General features: G+C 40.1%; 1 protein-coding gene across 4 annotated transcripts in view; it reads left to right on the plus strand.

Annotated features, from left to right (window-relative positions):
• Positions 1–19969, plus strand: part of LOC100027703 (AFG3-like protein 1) — a 38991-nt gene extending 19022 nt beyond the window's left edge. For all 4 annotated transcript variants that reach the window (XM_007477338.3, XM_007477339.3, XM_056811175.1 and 1 more), the window contains 12 exons: positions 172–240; positions 756–880; positions 1936–2206; positions 3314–3451; positions 3804–3957; positions 5190–5297; positions 9461–9586; positions 11385–11495; positions 12919–13034; positions 13652–13852; positions 13947–14141; positions 14618–19969. In XM_007477338.3, coding sequence (XP_007477400.1) covers positions 172–240; positions 756–880; positions 1936–2206; positions 3314–3451; positions 3804–3957; positions 5190–5297; positions 9461–9586; positions 11385–11495; positions 12919–13034; positions 13652–13852; positions 13947–14141; positions 14618–14851 — 1848 coding nt within the window. In that variant the 3' untranslated portion in view covers positions 14852–19969. The remainder of the gene's footprint in view (positions 1–171; positions 241–755; positions 881–1935; positions 2207–3313; positions 3452–3803; positions 3958–5189; positions 5298–9460; positions 9587–11384; positions 11496–12918; positions 13035–13651; positions 13853–13946; positions 14142–14617) is intronic.
• The last annotated feature ends 910 nt before the right edge of the window (positions 19970–20879 follow it).

Consider the following 20879-nt stretch of genomic DNA (forward strand, 5'->3'; position numbering starts at 1 on the left):
AGGTACTGTGGAGAGTTAATCTCTTAGAGAAAGCTGGAGGGCCCCTGGTCTCTACATCCTAGGCAGAATGCTCAGATTCCACCATTCAGTATCCTGTGTCCATAGCAGCCAAGCCTTCCTCTGCTTAGAGAAGGACTCTGCATATAGAATGGGTGTATCTATATTTCCTAGGTGGACCGACTTGAAGTTGTGAACAAACAATTTGTGCGTGTGATTCCTACACCTGGATCAACTTCTGAGGTGAGATGTGATCTCAAAACTGATTGCTCCAGACATATTTCAGTAACTGGGTCTTCTAAGTTGGCAAGAGTATTGTATGTTAACCAACCATATTTTTCATTGCTCAAATTGCACTTTAAGGGCTACTCTTAGTAAAGTAGGAGTAATCAGAAGCAAAGGAGTAGGAATGGTGAAGATAATGAGCAAAAAAAAAAAAGAGTGGTTTGTCACCACTCTATTCTGTGATGTTGAACTCTCATTTGCCCAAAGCCCTAAGGACAAAGCAAAAGATCTTCTGGCTTATTGTCATAGTAACCGCCTGACCATAACCATTGGTAAAATAGTAACCACTGAGCAGGTAAGCACTAGGCCAAGGCTGAATTCAGTTGCATTTGTCAGGCTTAATTATGAGATCAAAAGATCATGGGCAAGGCTCTCTAAGAAGCAGCATTGGTGTCTGAGAGGGATGGGGTAAATTGCTGTATTGTTAGTGTGCTTTGCAGCACCGTTAGATCTTAGTATCTTGGTCTCTGCAGAAATCTGTGTGGTTTAACATCGGCAGTGTTGACACATTTGAGAGAAATTTGGAATCTGCCCATTGGGAATTGGGAATTGAAGCTGCCAATCAGGCCGCAGTGATTTATACCACAGAGAGTGATGGGTAAGTAAAGAAAGGTCCTCCTGGAACATTGATTGGTGTTGTGTTCAGCTGCCATCTTGGGCATCTGGTTCTTTTTTGAGGGCTTAACATAACATGCCACTACTTCAGATGTTGAAATAGCAAATATTTAAAATGCCTATGTGAAGAGGGCGAATTTATTCTTTTTTTCATTTGGGAAAACCAAAGCAGGAAATTTTCAAGCAGAATAACCTTCTCAAGGAATTAGCAACAGACCCCTCCTTTGGGCCTACCTCAGGTCACCTCTCTGAAACCTTCTTAACTACTTCATTCATCCCATAGCAATTTCTCCTTTTCACTTTTTTGTGGCACTCATCAGTATCATTTGTCACCCTTATGCTATTGACTTGTATTATTATTTTCCTCTTTTATTGTTTAATACTCTGCCTGAGTTGTAGCTTATCTCACCAACTGAATTATGAACTCTTTAAGGGCAGAGCCTGTTTGCTGCTACTGTCTATATCCCACAGTTCAAAATGCAATGCTGTGCCTGTAGTAGGTACTTAATAAGCATTTGTTATATGAATGGATAGACAAACCCATGGAATATAATTTCAGAAATTCTTGCTTATGATTGGTGTTGAGTTTATACTATTTCTTAAGATAATATTGACTGGCCTCAATAATGTGTTAATTCCCATACAAATAGAAATGAGACAGTAGTATTAGCCTGGGTACTTTGTTTTAATACCTTGCAGCTAGGTGGCTCAGTAGATTGAGAGCCAGGCCCAGAGATGGGAGGTCCTGGGTTCACTTCCTAGCCGGGGAAGTGACCCTGGGGAAGTGTCTTAACCCTAGTTGCCTAGTCCATACCACTCTTCTGCCTCAGAACCAATGCATGGTATTGATAATAAAAGGTAAGTGTTTTTGTATTTAAAAAAAGAAAAGAAAGCTTATTTTACCGAGATAAGAGATGCCATTGTTTTCTTGGACCATTTCTTTATAAACAGAAAATTTAGAATCAGCAATGAGTGAGAAGATAAAAACAATGAGATTGAACTTGGGAACTGAGATTACAAAATATTGTTCTTTTGCAGTTCTTTTTTTAAAAGCCTGATTCCCACTCTGCTTCTGATTGGGATTTTCCTCTATGCTCTGAGACGAGGCCCAATGGGAGCAGGACGGGGAGGACGAGGAGGGGGCCTCTTCAGTGTTGGGGAAACAACTGCCAAAATCCTGAAGAACAACATTGATGTGCGTTTTGCTGATGTGGCAGGCTGTGAAGAAGCCAAACTAGAAATCATGGAGTTTGTGAACTTTCTTAAGAACCCCAAACAGTACCAGGACCTTGGAGCCAAAATCCCAAAGGTATTCCTCTCGCCCCACCCCCACCCCTTTTTTGGGCAATTGGGGTTAAGTGATTTGCTCAGGGTCATAACTAGGACGTATCTGAGGCCACATTTGAACATTGGACCACCCCTCCAGGCCTGGTGTTCTGTCTACTTTGCTACCTATCTGCCTCACCAAGAAAGCTTCATTGTATCAGTTCCCAGACCAGGGAGAAAAGTTCTTAAAAGTAGAGGTTGGTAGATCTTTGACAGCTTGCTCTCAATAGAAAAAAATCAGTAACTACTCTCTAGTAGAGAAGTGATATGTCTGATTTTGTTTTGTTACCTCTGCTGTACTATAAAATGTCAGCATTCTGACAAAGGTCTTTGTGGCCCAGTGTAGGAATTTCCTTCACTCTGCTATGTGAATCAGGATTGCTTGTGATTTTGCTTATTCTAAATCTCAAACAATCTACAATTTAGATCATTGCCAGTCCCTTAGGAATTGCAATAGTTTGTCATTTTATTTGTTCCCCATCGTCACCTCCATTCTCCACTTCTCTTTGACTCCAACCCACCACAACTAATAGGTCATTGTTTAAATTACATGAAGTTTTTTTGGGGGGGATACTACTTAAGATAATTTTGGGTATCGTTGGTATAAATAATAATATGGGAATAATAGAACCCATTTTGCCTTTGTTCATTTCCAGTTATGATAATAATAATTATTATGATTGCATTAACAATTGCTAGCATTTACATAATGCTTTAAGAATTGTAAAGCCTTTTATATTTATTTCAGTTATCCTCACACAGCCCTGGGAGATAGGTGCTATTATCCCCATTTTATATAAGAGGAAACTGAGGCTGAGAGATTAGGCAATTTACTCAGGGTCACACAATTATTACGTGTCTAAGCATAGATTTGGATTCAGGTCTTCCTGATTCTGGCACTCCACCTACTTCCCTACTCTCTGTTTTTTAGCTAAAGCTTCATAGTAATAAAATGAATGTTGAAATCTCGTTAGGACATGCATTTGTGAGTTAGAGCTTTTGTTATCTGAATGCACTTTGTAGCATTCAGTGTGATTCCTACTGGCCAATCTTCCTTTCTAGATGACAAACTGTTACCCTCCTGTTTCAGGGGGCTATGCTCACTGGTCCTCCTGGTACTGGGAAAACCCTCCTGGCCAAAGCAACTGCAGGGGAGGCCAATGTTCCATTTATCACTGTGAATGGCTCTGAGTTCCTAGAGATGTTCGTGGGTGTTGGGCCTGCAAGGGTAAGTTGCTTAGACTGTGCCATTGTCCATACGAGATCTGATACTCCTTCTGCTAGATAGAGACTCCTGCCTACCTGTAGGCCCTTCCCCCTGAGGCTGCAGAGTCCTCCATCAGAGTCCTGAGTTTAAAATCAACTTAGGCCAGAGGTTGAGTGAAATCCTGCCTCTGGTGAAATCCTTAACCTTACCACCATTTCTTATAGTCGGCATCTCAGTAATTATAGTTTTGGGCTTACTTGGGGGATCTGGTATTTCAGAAAGGATCAGTTCAAAAGGCCCTTGAGTCTTGTAGGTTTAAATAATACAGGGAATCTTCGTCATGCCAGTGAAGGAATCAATGGTCTTGTTTTAGGTTAGAGATATGTTTGCAATGGCTCGGAAAAATGCTCCCTGTATCTTATTCATTGATGAGATTGATGCAATTGGAAGAAAACGAGGTCGAAACAATTTTGGAGGTCAAAGTGAACAGGAAAACACCTTGAATCAGATGCTTGTCGAAATGGATGGTGAGTTACTATGTACTTCTCTGTGATTTGGGTCTTTGCTTTCTGGGTTTCATATTGTTATCATGTGTTCAAGTCTGATCCACTTTAGCCACTTAGATCAATCCAAGACTTTTCCTAGAAAGGTCATTCCCTGGTGACTTATTTTTTAAACACAAATGCTTTTAGTAAAGTGGAGTGCTTCTGTTTATTGTCACTAGCAATGTCCATCCAAGCTTAGTTGGACATGGAATATTTTTAGCATTTGACAGAATTGGGAGAATTGGTATGGGAGGAAGGAAGGGAAGGGAGAGGAGTCCTTCTAAAGTTTATCTGAATAGTGACATCCCAAGAATGTTTTACCTTAACTGAATGGAAAGGGAGAGCAAGAAGGCAGCTAGATGGATAGAGCATAATGGATAAAGCACTGGACTTGGGGTCAGGAATACCCAAGTTCAGATCCTTAATAGTTGCATAACCTTGTTGAAGTCACTCACTCAGTCTCATTTTATTCTTCTGTAAAGGATTGGACTTAGTGGCCTCTAGGGTTCTTTCCAGCTCTGTTTCCCTCTTAAGGAAGGAGCTGGAGACAGAAGGAACATCCACACATACTTTCTCTTCCTCCTCATTTCTCTTTCTTTGATTCTAAAGGACTTGGTGGATCTGTAGAGCCTCAGGCTAGGGAATCTGGTTATGAAATTTGTACCAACTGAGATTGGTAGCCTTGCAAACTAGCCCTGAGAACTCACAGGTCTGCATTTTAACTATGATGAGAGAGAGAGAGAGAGAGAGAGAGAGAGAGAGAGAGAGAGAGAGAGAGAGAGAGAGAGAGAGAGAGAGAGAGAGAGAGGGAGAGGGAGAGGGAGAGGGAGAGGGAGAGGGAGAGGGAGAGGGAGAGGGAGAGAGGGAGAGAAAACACATATATATGCACATATATATACCCTGAGATTTGGGGTTGACCCAGACTCGACATGTAAGTCAGAATTGCTCATTAGCAAATGTATGGGTGAGAGTTAACGGTCATGAAAGAACCCTGGGAAGTCTGATAAGAGTTCCCCACAGTGGCAGCTCTTTTCTGTGTGTACTGTAATGTCCTGTACTCGAACAGGCTCTCAACTCCTCTCTGGCAATGCCAGGTCCAGGCCCTTATACTTTCCAAGAATCATATGGCCTTTTCTATGTCTTATGGACCAGCTATTCCAAGATCAGACCTCCAACAATCAGTGTTAAAAGTGACATTTCTCTTTTGCCTTTAGGATTTAACTCCAGCACCAATGTTGTGGTACTTGCAGGGACCAACCGCCCAGACATCCTTGATCCGGCTCTCATGAGACCAGGGCGCTTTGACCGTCAGATTTATATTGGTAATGATGATACCCCTATCTGAAAAATTTGACTTGAGACTTAATCTTTCTATCCTTTAAAGGTTGACTGGAATCATTATTTTTGTAGCAGATGGTCTCCTCTGAGGAGATCTTCATGTTCTCAGTTTAGGAGTTTTAAAGTTTTAAATGTTGTGTTTGGGAACTTCTGTCCCCCACCAGGCCACCTTTTGATCAGTATTGTCTTCTTTTAATTCCATGCAAACTTTCCTCTCTGCTTATTATTTTTTCTTTTCTTCTACAATGAAGTGTGTGTGCTCTGGCAACATAAACTAATAAGAAATCTGTGAATTAAACTAAACAAACTTATTCAATATGTCTCTAAGGTAAGTATAAATGATTTTCTGATTAGCCACTAATTTGGATGAGAAGAGAGAAACAGAATGATTGTTGATTGACCTGCCTAAAACAGAAGCTGTGGGTTAGAGTGAAGCTTTTGTCCATCATATCCCATGGTGTCCTAACAGATATTTAACAGCGGGCTTTCTAGAAGGAATTACACACCTGTGCATTAATGGCTAAGTTTATTATAAACTTTCCCGATAGGTATAAGTGGTACACAATTCACAAATCATAATAAAATGGACAGTACTATTTAGTGTGAATTCCATAAAGCCAACAGATTTGCACCAAAAATTTTCATTGATTTTTGCCATCTCATAGATGGCCAGTCCTTGTTGCAATTTGAGCCCGATTTGACAAATAGATTTGCTTTTCAATTTGCTACTTTTTTTCCCAACAATTAATCATCAAAGTCTGTCATGTGATCTGCTGTTTGACTTTCTCATCCTTTGTACAAATTATATTCATTGAACTACTCTCAACTTCCACATTATGCAATATTGCTGTCTTTTTTTAGCTTCTCATTTATTTGAGGGATTGGTACATTGTTGGATTCTACATTATTCTCTTCAAAATCCCCAACTAGTCCAAATCAATTTCATGTTTTAAAATTTCACTTAAATGATACAAATTTTTTCAACATTTCATGATGAAGTTAGTTCTTCATAAAACCAAGTAAATGTTTCTAATAATTTAAAACGTACTTTCATCATTGTTTCTAAATGATGCATATGATGAATTATATTTTCTAGTCTGTTTCTTGAAAGAACATTAAATTCATTATTTTATCAAATGAAATTTCTTTACACTTATCTGACTTAATCAAATCATTAACTGGAGATAACTACATGGCCCAATAGATAGAGCCTTGGGCTTAGGGTTCAGAAAGGTTATGGATTCTGATCCAACGTTAGATATTTGCTAGCTTTATTACTCTGGGCAAGTCACTGAACCTCTGGTTTGCTTCCATCTTTTGATCTATAGAAGGGCACCTATTGTAGGTGCTAGAGTAATAGTGCCTACCTCCAGGGGTGGTTATAGGGATCAAATAAGATATTTGTAAAGTGCTTGGCACAGTGGCTGGAATGTAATGGTAGGCATTTAATAAATTCGTGTTTCCTTCCTTCTTCCTTCAGCTTGAGATTCAGCTTTCAAGTACCAATCTCTAAATTTTCCAAACTTCTTATGTAAGTGATTTTGATTAATTTTGCCTTTTCTTTTAGTTGATTTTGGCTACAGTGTGGTTAAAAATGATTTTTAAAATCTTCAAGAATGTCCATCTTTACAGCAAGGTTTTGCAATAAATTAATGTTAGCTGATCTCTTTGTCAAATCAGAATGGGAAGAAGAATGAGAAAAATGAAAACAATTCAGAATATGACTGAGTCCCAAGACTCAATCAGTTTTAACCATTTCATGCAATTCTTTAGCCACAGTTTATAATTCAATTTGATTTTTATTAGACTGGTGAGAAAAAGAATAAATTTTCTCTAAAAATTTTAAAATCAACTTGTTTTATTTCTGTTATTGGAGTGTCAAGTCATAATTGGAATTGATGACTTGGACAGTTCCAGAAGTGCTGATGTTGGGAGTTTTCTAACAGTTTCATGGCTTCTCCAGACCTTGTTCTCAGCGTATATTAGCACCACTAGAAAAAATGCAATTAAAGTTTACTTTCAAATAATTCATTATTAAAGTCACAATCATTTAAAGTAATCAATAATGTATTGAAATATACTCCCTAGCAATTGATACTAGCTCTTTTAAAGCAATAGATAACATTATAGGTGTAGAACTCATTGAACTGTGTACTGATTCTATTTAACAACTGATTCCAAAATTTCTGAAAATTTAATAATCAGCTGCCAGTACAAGCTGACTCCAGCACAGCAGTAGTTATAACAAATCAAAAAACTGCCAGAAGCAAGACAAAAATGGCAATTGGTGACTAGCTATGTACATCATTGTGAAGTCTCATTCCTCCCCCCTTCCCCTTCAACCCACCCACCCAATAGGCCACCCTTTTCCCACAAGGAAATTTTTTAAGAAAAGATTTATTAAAACCAATCCATGTACCAGAAAAACACTTCTGAGGCTCTGCAAAGGAGTGGAGGGAGGTCTTTGGCCAAGCTGGTTCTTTAGAATTTAGTACCCTTGGGTTTTATATATTATTTTCCTGGCCCTGCTGATTTGCCTTTTCCTCAGTTCATGGAAGTCTTTCAGACCTTTTTATATCTAGCATGCTCATCATTTCTTTCAGAACATTAGTAGTTCATTGCATTCATGTGCACAGTTTTAGCCATCCCCCATTCAATGGACAGTAAGTAATTTCTTTGCTACCACCAAAAGGACTGCTACCAATATTTTCAAGTGTGTGGAGTCTTTTCTTTTGTCATTAACTTCCTAGAGATACATGCCAGCAATGGAATCTCTGGGTCAGAGTATGGATATTTTAGTCATTTAATCTGCATAAATCTAGAATGTATGACCAACTCACTGTTACATCTATGGTACATTAGTGTTCCTGCCTCTCTACCTACCTCTTCACCAAAGAATCCTATCCTTTTCCATCTTTACAAATTTGCTGGGTGTGAGGTGGAATCTTAATGTTATTTTTATGTGTATTTCTCTTATTATTAATGTTTTGAGGCATTCTTTCATATGGCTGTTAATAGTTTGCAATTCTTTTGTTTATTGTTCATATCCTTTGACTACTCCTATTGGGGAATGACTTTTGGTCTTACTGTGCATCTGATAATTATTTTTACTCATCTTACAAATAATTTCATTGTCTCAAGGTAAATACAGGAATGGTTATTTTTTATATTATACATTTTGTGCTCAAAATTCTTTCCCTTCTACTTCCCCCCCTTTGAAAAAAGCACAGAAAATAAAATCTATTATAAACATGTATAGACAAGCAAAACAGTTTCCCACATTGGCTGTGACCAAAAGGGGAAAAAAAAATCAGCATTTAATTATAATTCCATCAAGAAAGGGCAGATCTGGTTGGTAGAGTGGAAGGAACAGAAACCTTAAGGAAAAAAGATTTTATGAGCTTTTACAATTTAGCATAGCCAAAGAAAAGAATGCTAGTTATAGTTTGATTTTTATTTTGAATTTTTAGAAAGAAGATTTCCCAAAAATTGTGAAAAATAATAGATATGTCCTCATGACCAGATTCTCAAAGGGAAATTGGCAATATTTGAAATTGTTAGAAAAAGAACTAGAACTTCACAGGTAAGAGTTATAGGGAAGTAGATTATAGATTTCATCAAATAAGAAGTAATTTTCTGATGGATTTCCAAAGGTGGAATGATCTGCCTTGTGATACTTAATTTGTTCCTGCTTAAGTAAAGGTTTGGCCTTCCAGAGCCCTTCCAACTCTTGGGATTTAGGGGTATGCACTACTGCTTTGTTGTGGCTCTAAGAACTGAGGGTTGATTTTATATTTGTATTGTTACTATTTGCTTTGCTTGTCTGCATCCTAAGGACAATAGGGACCTTTCCATCTGAATTACAATGTTGTCTCCCACTTTTAGAATGTGAGCACTTTGAGAGCAGGAACTGCTTTTCTGTTTATATCTTTATTTAGTGCTTTGCACCTAAGAATCACTTAATTCTTTTCCGTTAATTCATTCATATCCTTGATACACTATATCACCAAGCTTCCATCATAATATTTATAAAGCAGTTTCTTCATTTCACTATACCTGAAGCCTCCTAAAGCAAGGAAAACCAACACAGCCCTAATCTTTGTAAAATTTATTCAATTTTTAATTCCATCTCTTGCTTATTTTGCAGGGCCCCCTGATATAAAAGGCAGATCCTCTATCTTTAAAGTCCACCTTCGTCCACTGAAATTGGATGAAAATATTGGCAAAGATGCCCTGGCTAGGAAACTAGCAGCTCTGACTCCAGGATTTACTGGTGAGTATCAGAGAATATTTGATACTAGAATAGGAGAAAGCTCTTTTTACGTTGTGCTTCTTTATTTAGGGGATAAATGTTTTATCAACATTGTGAATTGGTCTTGAGAATTTGGTGCCAGTTAAGAAATTTTGAAAGGTCCCAGAGATATTTCTTAGTTTTTAAAGTTAATTCATAATGTTTTGGAATGTTTTAAATTCTCTTTAAATCTTTACTATAGAGTTCTGTGGAGAAAAAAAAATTTTATCTTCATTTTTCAGGTTTTGATTTTAGGTGTAAAGTGTCCCTCTCTAGGTTTTCTCTCCTTTTTTTGAGAGAGACACAGACAGGAGAGAAGGAATGAATGAGAGAGAGAGAGAGACAGAGACAGAGACAGAGATAGAGACACAAAGACACACACCCCTCTTTTAGGACCTCTCTGCCCTGTCACTCCTCCTATTGAGATATCCCACATTGGTTTCTATAATCTAATTCTCTCCCACCTTCCACCATTGTGGAGAATCATTTTTTTATTCTCATCTGATCGCATTATCATTATAACACACCTGCCTTAGAGGTAGGAAAGAGTGATTTGTGTCCTGTCATTTAGAATAGCCACTACCCTCTCTTTCTGTTAAGAAGGGGCCTGGAACCCGTTAGAATAGGTGGTTCTCCTCCAGGAGAGGAGATATTTTCTATGTTGGGACCTGATCTTTGTTGTTAGGTAAATTCACATGTACAAGTTTATATTTGACTGCTGCACAGAGATGAGTGCAGAGCTCTCACTAAAGAACTTGGCATCAGTTACCCACAAGTGCTGGTAAGATGAAGGATTGAATCCAGTTTGTGCCAAGAATATACTTTCTCGCCTTCCTTCTCCTCCTGCTCCCAGACTTCAGATGCCCACTTATATACCAAAATTAAGACACTGGAATAAATTACCAAGATTTTTTGTTTTCCTTGATTGATGTTAGAAACTGAGCAGAGACTGTGAGTGATTCAGCATTGTTTCTAATTCCAGCTTTAATATTGCCATTCTCATTGCTCTGGTCAGGGGTTTTCATAGTGATTCTTTACCATCTTCTGAAGAGTTCAGGACTGTTCCCTGTGGAGCCAGAGAGCCAGTTCACCAGGTTGTTTATCTGATTTTGATCTCTCATTCAGTCAGTCTTTTGGTTGTATCAAAAAAAAAGAGACATTGGCATGTTTTATGTCTGTTGGGAGACATAGGACAGATGTAAAATAGAACTATGTTAATGAGTATAAATCTCTGAGAAAGCAAAAATTTGTCACTCTCCTAGGTACAGAAAGAACACATCTTCAGGAGCTATTACAGTCCTCAGTAAATTTGAAGCCTCTCATCATTCTTTCCTATTACAAGTCCTTTTCCATTTCATAAAATCCTGAACATTAGCACCTTATTTTGTTGGAGACCTCATGGAAAACATGAGTTCAGTATTCTTAGTGCCATGAAATCTAGCCTTGTCAGAGCCTGGAAAATAAGTCTCTCTTGCCACAGATTCATTTACTTTTTTGCTCTTGAGTGTTCCAAAGAAAGGTCTTTAAATCTTGACTACAAATAATGATGTTTGAAACTGTTCCCATTTCCTTTCAAGTCCTTCACTGCAGTTTTAGGCCTGGTATCTGGGGAGGCAGCTCACACACCCTGCTAGAGACTTTTTACAGTAATCAAATCATTCTTTGGTTGCCAAGAGCTCCTATTTGCTACCTCTTGTGCCCTCTGGGAGTTGGCTGGAAGAGCTGAGTTTGCCCAGCTTGCCTCTGTGCTCTGTCTGAGGGTCTGCTTTCCCTGGCTCAGGTGCTGATATTTCTAATGTCTGTAATGAAGCTGCCCTGATTGCTGCTCGTCATCTGAATTCTTTTGTTCAAGAAAAGCACTTTGAGCAGGCCATTGAGAGAGTCATCGGAGGTGAGCCCTAATCTTAAAGGGAGGGGTGGGATTTGCTCACTTTTCAGGTAAGTTGGGACCATGGAACCCCTGACTAAGCTGTGCTTCCAAAAGCAGGGTGTCATGAATAGTCTTGTAAGCTTTGCTTCACTTCCAAATAGATTTTAGGGAAGGTAGAGCTAGGCCCCATTTTTCCTGTAGGAAAGCCATAGTGGGAGAGGGCAGAAAAGAAGATGAATGTGGTTTCCTGGGAAGAGCTTAAAAGGAAGCTTTAGGGATTTCTCTTCAGCAATTTTCTTACAGATTAGGCTACATTACTAAAAGACAAAATATTAATGCTCATCCCTATTTGGGTTACAGCTGCTTCTTTTTCTTCCTCTGGCTACAAGAGAAATGAAAACTAGAAGTGTTTCACTCATGTAGGGTGGATCTGTGCAGTATATGCAGCCTAGTGCTCAGTCACAGATTCCCTGGGATACAGGAAGCAGCGGGCTCTGAGGAGTCTTGTCCAAGGCCATGCAAGATCAAGGGTTGGAGCAGATGGATTCATCTGCAGAACTGTAATCAAAAATAGGTAAAGCAAAAGAGATTTCCCCTGGAAAGCAGAACCAAAAGGCCAAACTGTGTGCTGTTTTTTTCTCTTCTGACAAAGTGGGAGTGGGGAAGAATAGCATTAAAGGTTTGGAGTAAGTCTAGATTTAAGAGGAGATTGTTCATTTTCAAACATCTTAGCAGTTCAAATAAATTAATTTATCTCTAGCTATACTAGTCTCAGTTATAAAATAAGAGTAGACTATATTTTTTACCCCTGGCTTTTTCTGTAGTCTACTTACCTTCCTCTTAGTTGTTTATAAGCTGGGTTACAGTGAACGTCTTTCCAGTCTCTTCTTTGGAGGCAATTCCAGTTTTACTTTTATGGCATAGCTATGTTCTCAGTAATAGATTACACAGGGTTGCTCTGTGGCCTCTTTACAGCAAGTCCCAGTTAGCCTAGAATCACAACTTTTTAAAGTAGGGCACCATGTATAAATGGACAATGACAACCTCTGGTTTAAAGGACTAGAAAATGGCAAGTTTCAGAAAAGTAGGATGGGCACTATTGGGTGGGAAGAGATACAGTGATCTCATTCTTCTTGAAAATTGGGGAGTTGAAATTTCTTTTTAAAAGGAAAAGCTGTCTCTTCTTACTTTCATTTTTAAGCCAAAACTTCTGATTTTCCTCTCTTGTTATATAAAATAGAATTAGGAAGGAAATAAAGGTTTTGGTGAATATCAAAGAGAGTAAATCTAGTCAAAGTATTAAGTTTGTCAAAGATGTTAGGACGGTTTTCTTTGCTTGTTGCCAGGACCTGACATGCCTCATTTAGAATGAGAGAGTAGCAGGGTGCCCCAGGGTAGCAGACAAGGATTTTTACTTTCTTTTCCCTTCCCCACATTTCCCCAGGCCTTGAGAAGAAGACTCAGGTTCTCCAGCCCAGTGAGAAAACCACAGTAGCCTATCATGAAGCTGGCCATGCTGTGGTGGGTTGGTTCTTAGAGCATGCTGATCCCTTACTGAAGGTAAGTAAGTGGCAATCTATGGAATACTCATTGATAACTTTGTGTTTGAAGGTTTGCAAATCACTTTACGTAGATTATCTTACTTGGTCCTCACAACAACAGATGAATACTCTTATGATCCCCATTTTACAGATGAGGCCCTGAGAGGTAGGTTAAGTGATTGACCAGGATCCTATAACTTGTCCAAAGCCATCTAAATGCTTCAGTCAGAAGGAAGGAAGATGTGACGTCCCTGCTGGCTTTTTCTCCATAGAACTAACTGGACTGTATGGTAGAAGAGTTATAATGATGGTTCCAAAAATATACCTACCATAGGGAAGCCCCAAAACAGCTAAAATTATTGATCACAAATCTTATGTCTTCACTTAGTTTCTTTGCATAAAACAGTGTAGTGGAAGATTCCTCACCAGCTCCAGGCATTAAGTTAGTGATATTTCAGACCCTTTCTGTATAGAACCCTCTTAGTTGATCTGGGGAAGATTTATCTGCTTCTTTACATTTTTCTAAGTGCTTTGACATGAGTTGATGATGTCAGTGAAACTGTGCTAGTTAAGGTGGCTGTTGGCCAGAATCAGATCCTCCACCATACTAAGACTTGGATACCGTCTGTCTTCCAGGTGTCCATAATCCCCCGAGGAAAGGGGCTTGGGTATGCACAGTACCTGCCCAAGGAGCAGTACCTCTACACTCGAGAACAGCTTTTTGATCGCATGTGCATGATGTTAGGGGGGCGAGTGGCTGAGCAGTTGTTCTTTGGCCGCATCACGACTGGTGCTCAGGATGACCTGAGGAAAGTGACGCAGAGTGCCTATGCCCAGGTAACCATCCCTTTCCCTTGACCTTGGACTAAGAGAACCTGGTGAGGGATGTGGGACAGCAGCCTTATGCCCTCACTCTTGTGTTCACATTTAGATCGTCCAGTTTGGGATGAGTGAAAAACTAGGCCAAGTGTCCTTTGATTTACCTCGGCAAGGGGAAGTGCTAGTGGAGAAACCCTATAGCGAAGCAACAGCCCAGCTCATCGATGAAGAAGTTCGTCAGCTGATCAGCTCTGCCTATTCAAGAACTCTGGAATTGCTGACCCAGTGTCGGGACCAGGTAGAAAAGGTAGAGAAAAGACCCAGGTCCTGGGGAATGGCATTCAAGGGCCCAACCCAGAATGTCATTGTTGTTACTTCCACCACACTTTATGATGCCAGCTAGCTGTGTTCTAATTAAAATAGCTGTAACAGCATTGGGACACATTTTCTTGACATCCGGGGGCCTTAAGAGTTGATTCCAGCCTCAGACACTTCCTAGTTGGGTGGTTCTGGGCAGATCGTTGAAGCTGACTGGTCTTCACTTTTCTCATTTTTAAAATGAGAGGCCTGGGCTCCATCACCCCAAAGTCCCTTTCAGCTCTTAATCTCTGACTCTGGGAGTTAGCCTTGGCATCAAGACCTCTCCAATATAGGATTCTGGAACAGTGACCATAGATGTGCCTCCTTAAAAGTTGTCTTTTCCATCTTTTGGGTAGACAGATGAGAGTCCAGGTGGTTCTGTTGTACATTTAGCTTTACTGGTTTGATTTGTGACTTTTGTAGGTGGGAAAACGTCTCCTGGAGAAGGAAGTCCTTGAGAAAGCAGATATGATTGAACTGTTGGGCCCCCGACCTTTTGCAGAAAAATCTACTTATGAAGAGTTTGTAGAGGGCACAGGGAGCTTGGAGGAGGACACTTCCCTTCCAGAGGGTCTGAAGGACTGGAACCGAGAACGAGACAAAGACCAAGACCAGAAAGAAGAAAGCATGGAAAAACTCCAAGAAAGTACTGTGTAAGCCAACTGAGGCCTACTGAGTATTGTCTCTTGTGCCTTAGGGGATGTCCTCACTCTCCTCACTATATCTCTGGGGCTGTGGCCTCCACCATCTCTACCTATCATCAACAAAAGTCTTGGAAAGCAACTGCCAGAATCACTGGAAGGCAAATTAAAGCACATTATAGATACAAATGGATGTTTGAGAAAAAGGCTCTTTGGAACAAACCAGTAATCCTTGTTCCTGAAACTTGCAGGAAACCAGGGAGGTAGCTGAAGAAAATAACTGGCTTTTGAGTGTTGTGTAGTTCTTAGCTCCCATCCTTAAGTGACAATGATTCTGAAAGAGTGAAGCTAGACACACAAGATGCAGAGAAGGAACTTGGTTTTTAATAAGTCACAGCTTCCATTTGGAAGAAAGGCCTTCTATCACCTACAGGAAGATGGGAAAGGCTCTGGAATATGCCTAGGGAATGCAGAGGAGGGAAAAGGAATTTTCCCCCCCATCATGAATAACTAAAATCAGTGGTTAAATTACAAAGTAAGTAATATTTGGGAAAGAGGACTTTTGATATGCTTTGCCAGTTAACCCCCCTCACTTATCCTTCCTGAAGACTTTTAAATGTGAGCAGTTTCAATATCTGAGATGGAGAGGAATTTGTTGATCAACCTCACAGAGCCCAAGTAGGAAAATGTGTTGAAATTTAGAAGAGGATAGTTGAAGCTGTTTAATGGAGGAAATGGCTAGATTTTGCAAAAGCCTCTCACAGAAGATGGCGTTGTGAGGAGCAATGGTATGTTGGGGCAGGGGGTGACAGACTCAACCATTTGCTCTTGGATTGTCAAAGTTCACGGTCACTACAGTGTCCTCCTGTGGCTGCTGCTCTGAAGAGGAGGGGCATGGGGCATGTTTCTTAAGAACCGCTTTGACTTCCTCCAAGAAGTTGCGGCAGATTTCAGTGCTTTAAGCCTTCGCTCCAGGGTACCACTTACTGGATTCTGTCACATTCTGAGACAATCTTACACTAACCTCTGGGTTTTATATTATATTAACAGTGGGAAGGTTTGCTTTCTGGAGCTTGGAGGTTCAACCAATCAGACTTCAGCCTAGGCTGCATTTCCCACAAGGTCTTGTGCTCTGCTGCTTGCACTCTCTATGTCATAGAAACCAGGTTGGAGTACCCTGAGGAAGGGGGAACCAAATTGAATTTCCTCCTGCCACAACTGTTTGACTTACCCTCTCTTCCTCCTTTCTGTTTGTTTCTTTTGAGAGAAATTGGTGACATCAGCTACTGTAGTTAATTAACTTTTTTTCGATGTGAATTGGTCTTCAATCTAGTTCTTTTCTAATATCTTTAACTGAAAGAGTCTCATATTTTTTTTCTCTGTGAAGGGCAAAGTGTTTGGTCTGAAAAATCATTGCAGAGTATAGAGTTTGATGAAGAATTTTGTCCTGCTCATAATCTATTAAATCATAGATTTGGGGACAAGGAAAATGTTATTCTTTTAAGTGAAGATTTGTGCCCTTAGCTTATCTTTCCAAGCCTCTTGCCATGGGATTAAAAGTTTTCAAAAGCCTTTGAGGAAATTTTCTAGCATATAGACTCTTATACTTAGACCTGTACAAGGTTCATAAGCAAAATTTGAGGTGATTTTGAAAGGCTTCTCTAATTTAACCCCTTGCTTTCAGATCAAGCCATCCAGAAGAAATGTTGATCTTTCTTCCTAAATATTTTTAGGGAAAGAGAGACCATTGGCTTTTTTGGTATCTCATTCCTGCTTTTTATTCCCCCAACAATCAAAAACTGCTTTGGTATCCTGGCTAGTGTGCTTGCATGAGAAAGTTGGTGGGCCTTGTGTGATCTTATGCCATACTCCAGGTGCTCAGTTTGGCTTCAGGGCTGGTATTTTCTTGGCTTTGTCTAGTTAAAACTAGACTGGAGAAGACCATGTTTAAGAAAAGCTGGAAATTTTTGCTGAAAAGATTTCTTTGAAAAATATATAAAGAAAGCAATTCGGCCCAATGGAAAGAACACTGGATTTGGCATTATATAAATCTGGGTTCTAATCCAGACTCTGCCACTTCCTGCCTATGCAACTCTAAACTAGTCTCTTCACTTTGGACTGCTAAAATGGAGAGAGTTGGACTAGGTCTCTAAAGGCTCTTTCAGCTCTGAACTTGTGGTCCAGTGCTGTCCAGCTGGCCTTTCTCCTCTACTACTAGCCACTAGATAAACTGGAAAAAGCAGGTACCATGTCAATTTCTAGACCTTAGTCTTCCCATTTGCCAGATTTCCAGGCACATAGAGCCTCAGAGTTTTTAATTTCCTACCTAAAATAGACATTCTCAATTTATTTGTGAAATATGCTTTATTAATGTTTTTTATTCTTTTCACAAAAGTTTGGTTAAATTAATAGAATAGTAGATTCCGCCCATTTAAAATTTGAGTAGACATTCAAGATTTTATCTTTTCTCATGTTGGGCCCTCTTATTGGGAGTTTATACCTTTACCTTTATTATACCCATACCCTTTCTACTTTCTGACTACTGCCTATAGAAGAAAGTGTGAGCAACTGATTTTATTGTCAGGATATGATCTGGCTCCCCAGACTGTTCTTTCCTGAAGTCAGAGAGTCTGCTAGCCTCAGGCACTGCTCCATCTGATGAACCTATCTCCTCTCCCCCTTCCTTTTCCTTTCCCCTTTATGTCAGGGCTCAGTTGCTGCATCACAGCTCATCTCACAGAGCCAGTGGGTGCTTTACGTTCTATGGTCTGTCAAGAGCTGCCTTTTTGGAAAGGCTGATTTACTTAGACCTTTGAAAAGGAAAGAGAAAAAAACATCTAGCACTGTGTCACCCAGGATGTCTTAGAGCAGGGATATTCTTGCCTACATCTTCCCAAGTACCAGCTAGCTAGCACACATCATTTGTAAGGAGTGAAACCCTATCTGAGATGAGATAGCCTAGAATATTTGACTGCACCAAGTGCATAAAATAGGAAGCCTTACAGTGTTCATGAGATGTCCTGTATCAAATGAAAGGCTAGCCTAGTTGTTTGCCATAGTCTGACGCTTTTTTTTTTTAATTAGGTTACTAGGTGCTTCTTAAGACAAACCCAAACCCAGTTCTCAGAAACAACATTGACCCAGACTCATTACATGTTGTACCAGTTTGTCATTTCAGTCAGGCTGTGTTGTTTAATAGAAATGCCTGAGTTAGGTGGGAACAACATGCAGCAGCAGGTGGGGCAGGACATGCTTCCTCTAGAAAGACAGTCTTGCCAGCTTACATAGCCCACTGGACAGAGAAAGCTGAATGCCTCCCATCATAGGACTTTTGGTAGGTAACTAACTTGTTTTGATATAGGACTGATGGTCCTTATTATCATCTACCTCATTTGAAGGGAGATACAGGAAAGGTCATGAGCTAGTGATGGCCCTTAAGAAATACTAAGTTTTCTCAGAGCTGCTTAGATGAATAGTACCGTCTGTAGCATTTCTCTACTAAGAGACTTACTATTTTAAAGCCAGGCAGCTCACCTTATAGGGTTTGACTACAGGAATATGTTAAATTCCAGGGGAAGATTTTCTTAGGTCCTGCCCGCCATCATGGTTCTTGGGATATCTCTCACTTAAAGAGACCAAGTGTGATTATCTGATCATTTCAATCAGCAGGCATTATGGTAAGTGTTTCCTATGACCCAGGCTCTGAGTCAGGTTCTAGAGATAGAAAGAAAAATAGATGCCAGGTCAGAAAACAACAGCTATTTTTGCCTTGCTGGGATTTTAATTTTGAGGGAGCAGCTTAAGGTTAGTCATCCTGTGAAGGCTATATAACTCATGTTCTTTCCTTATCACTCTTTTAAAAGGCTTAAGTCTCATGTTGAAATTTATGATTCTGACCCTGACCCAAGTCAAGTCTATGACATAAAATCTTCCTATGGGTCAGTTACTGAGACTCAGCCCTGTGTTCTCTTGGCTCCTTCCAAATAAGGAAATGTTAAACATTGCAGTTTCTGTCCTTTCTTTCCCATTCACTTAGAGGAAAGTTCCCCTTGGCTAGGGATGAGTGACTTTGGCATTCCTTTTCAGTTATTCCTTCTGTAATTATTACATGTCTTGGCTAAAAGAACAGCAGAATCGTGCTAGAAGAAATAAAATTTAATTTGTGTAATTTTTTTTTTTTACACATTAGAGATGAGCTTCAAGAGCTAAATTCTAAACCTTTTCTTCCTTTGGTAGCTGTAAGGCTTGTACAAGCTCGGCTTCCTCTTTCCTGCCCATTATGGTGGGAAGTACAACATGCCATTCTAACTTCTGACCTTTACACTGGCTTGGATGTGTCTCCTTCCCTAAATTACCAGTTTATCTTGTGTCATTTATGGGGTCCCATTTCTTTCATTCTTAAATACAGATCATGGTACCAGTGTTTGCTGTGTCATATGATCGTAGGCACAATCACCGATGGCCCTCAGTCTCTTCATCTTCAAAACTCAGAGGCTGGACTAGAAGGCCTCCGAGGACCCTTCCAATTCCAGGTCTGTGCTCCTTTGAGGGCACCCCTGGATCAGCCTCTCTGCTTCCTAGCCCTCCCCCATAATGATAAACACCTATCACCAGATGCCCCAGTCCTACTCATTACCCATCATCTAGATGACCTCCCTTCTCAGTCTTCATGTGGATCATCAGACTCAGGTTACAGATTGTCAAGACCCTTTGTTTAGGCTCTGCAAGAAATAATTACAAATGTTCCTTGCTTTTGCTACTTGCCTAGTCCTTCAGGGCCTTTTCTTAATTTATTATCTTATATTTGTTTTCTATCTTTTCTCCCCCCTAAACCATTCTTCCCATCTGGAGCATTATTTTTCTTAAACAGTCAGCTAACTAAAATTCTCATTTCATTTTGGGAAATCCTTTGTTATGTTTGCCATGTGCTGTCAGAGGCGGAGGGAGGAAGGGAGTGGATTTGAATTACTTATTCTAATCCTGTTTCCTATGAAGCGATCATTTATGTTGTGTTACATAACACTTCAGCTATTGGCTTTGGCCTTTTAAATAGCACCCAACCAAATAAAACGAGAAACCATGAAGCAAGCTACAAACATGTTCACGAAAACACAATAAACATGGAATACTCGAATGTAAGTGAATGTGTCTCTTTCTTCAGAACTAGGAGCTTCCTGAGGGCAAAGGCTGTGCCTCCAACCCATAGCAAACGTGGGTATACAGTAGCATTTGATGGCAATAAAGAAAAAGTCCTTTTGAAAATAAAATCTCCACCATAGAGACTAGGAGGTAATTTTCCCTCTAGTTTGGCCTGTGAGCTGCTCGTTTGGGTTCGACTGAAAGCCAAGTTACCTTATCTGTCGTCAGACAGAAGACAGAAGAGTTAAAAGAACAGAAATCTTTTAACACCATCTTTCATTCCTTCCTTTGCCAGGACAGGAAGCTGAGCACTCTTGTACCCGAGTGAGCTTATTTAGCGTTTTTAGACCAAAGGTTCAGCTATCCTTTTTTGTGTTACGGACGTGTGCTCAGGATGTTATAAAAAACAAGTCCACACGCCCCAGGTTAAGAACCCTATTTTAGAGAAAGGCGCATTTCCGTCTTTTCTTCAAGCCTTTGTAGGCAGATAAGCGAGAATCCTCCCTTCTGAGCATTTAGCAGCAAAGGGCACCCAGAGAGCTCTGTGCCAAAGCCCGGAGCCCAGCTGGAGAGGGAGCTGACTAACTGGGGCCCCACACTGAATTTTCACTTGAATGACATGGGTAAGTAGGTTTTTGGTCTGTTAAACAGATCTTTGTCTCGGCTCTCTCCTTTCAGACCTGGCCTACGTGTGCTGGTCTGGGCTTTGGCTGAAGTCAGCCGAGCCCTAAAACCCTTCTCACCTATGTCTGTCCACTAGCAAGAGAACTGCCCTGGAAGAGAGTTCTCCTGCCGCTTCCCTTTAATTAAGTTGGGTTGGCACGAAAATAAAACGTTTAGATTTTTCTCTCACAATCCCCTTCACATTCTGGCTTGAGAATTCAGGCCAGTCTTCCCTGGAACAT

The sequence above is a fragment of the Monodelphis domestica genome, chromosome 1, assembly GCF_027887165.1.
Source record: "Monodelphis domestica isolate mMonDom1 chromosome 1, mMonDom1.pri, whole genome shotgun sequence".
Classification (NCBI taxonomy): Eukaryota; Metazoa; Chordata; class Mammalia; order Didelphimorphia; family Didelphidae; genus Monodelphis; species Monodelphis domestica.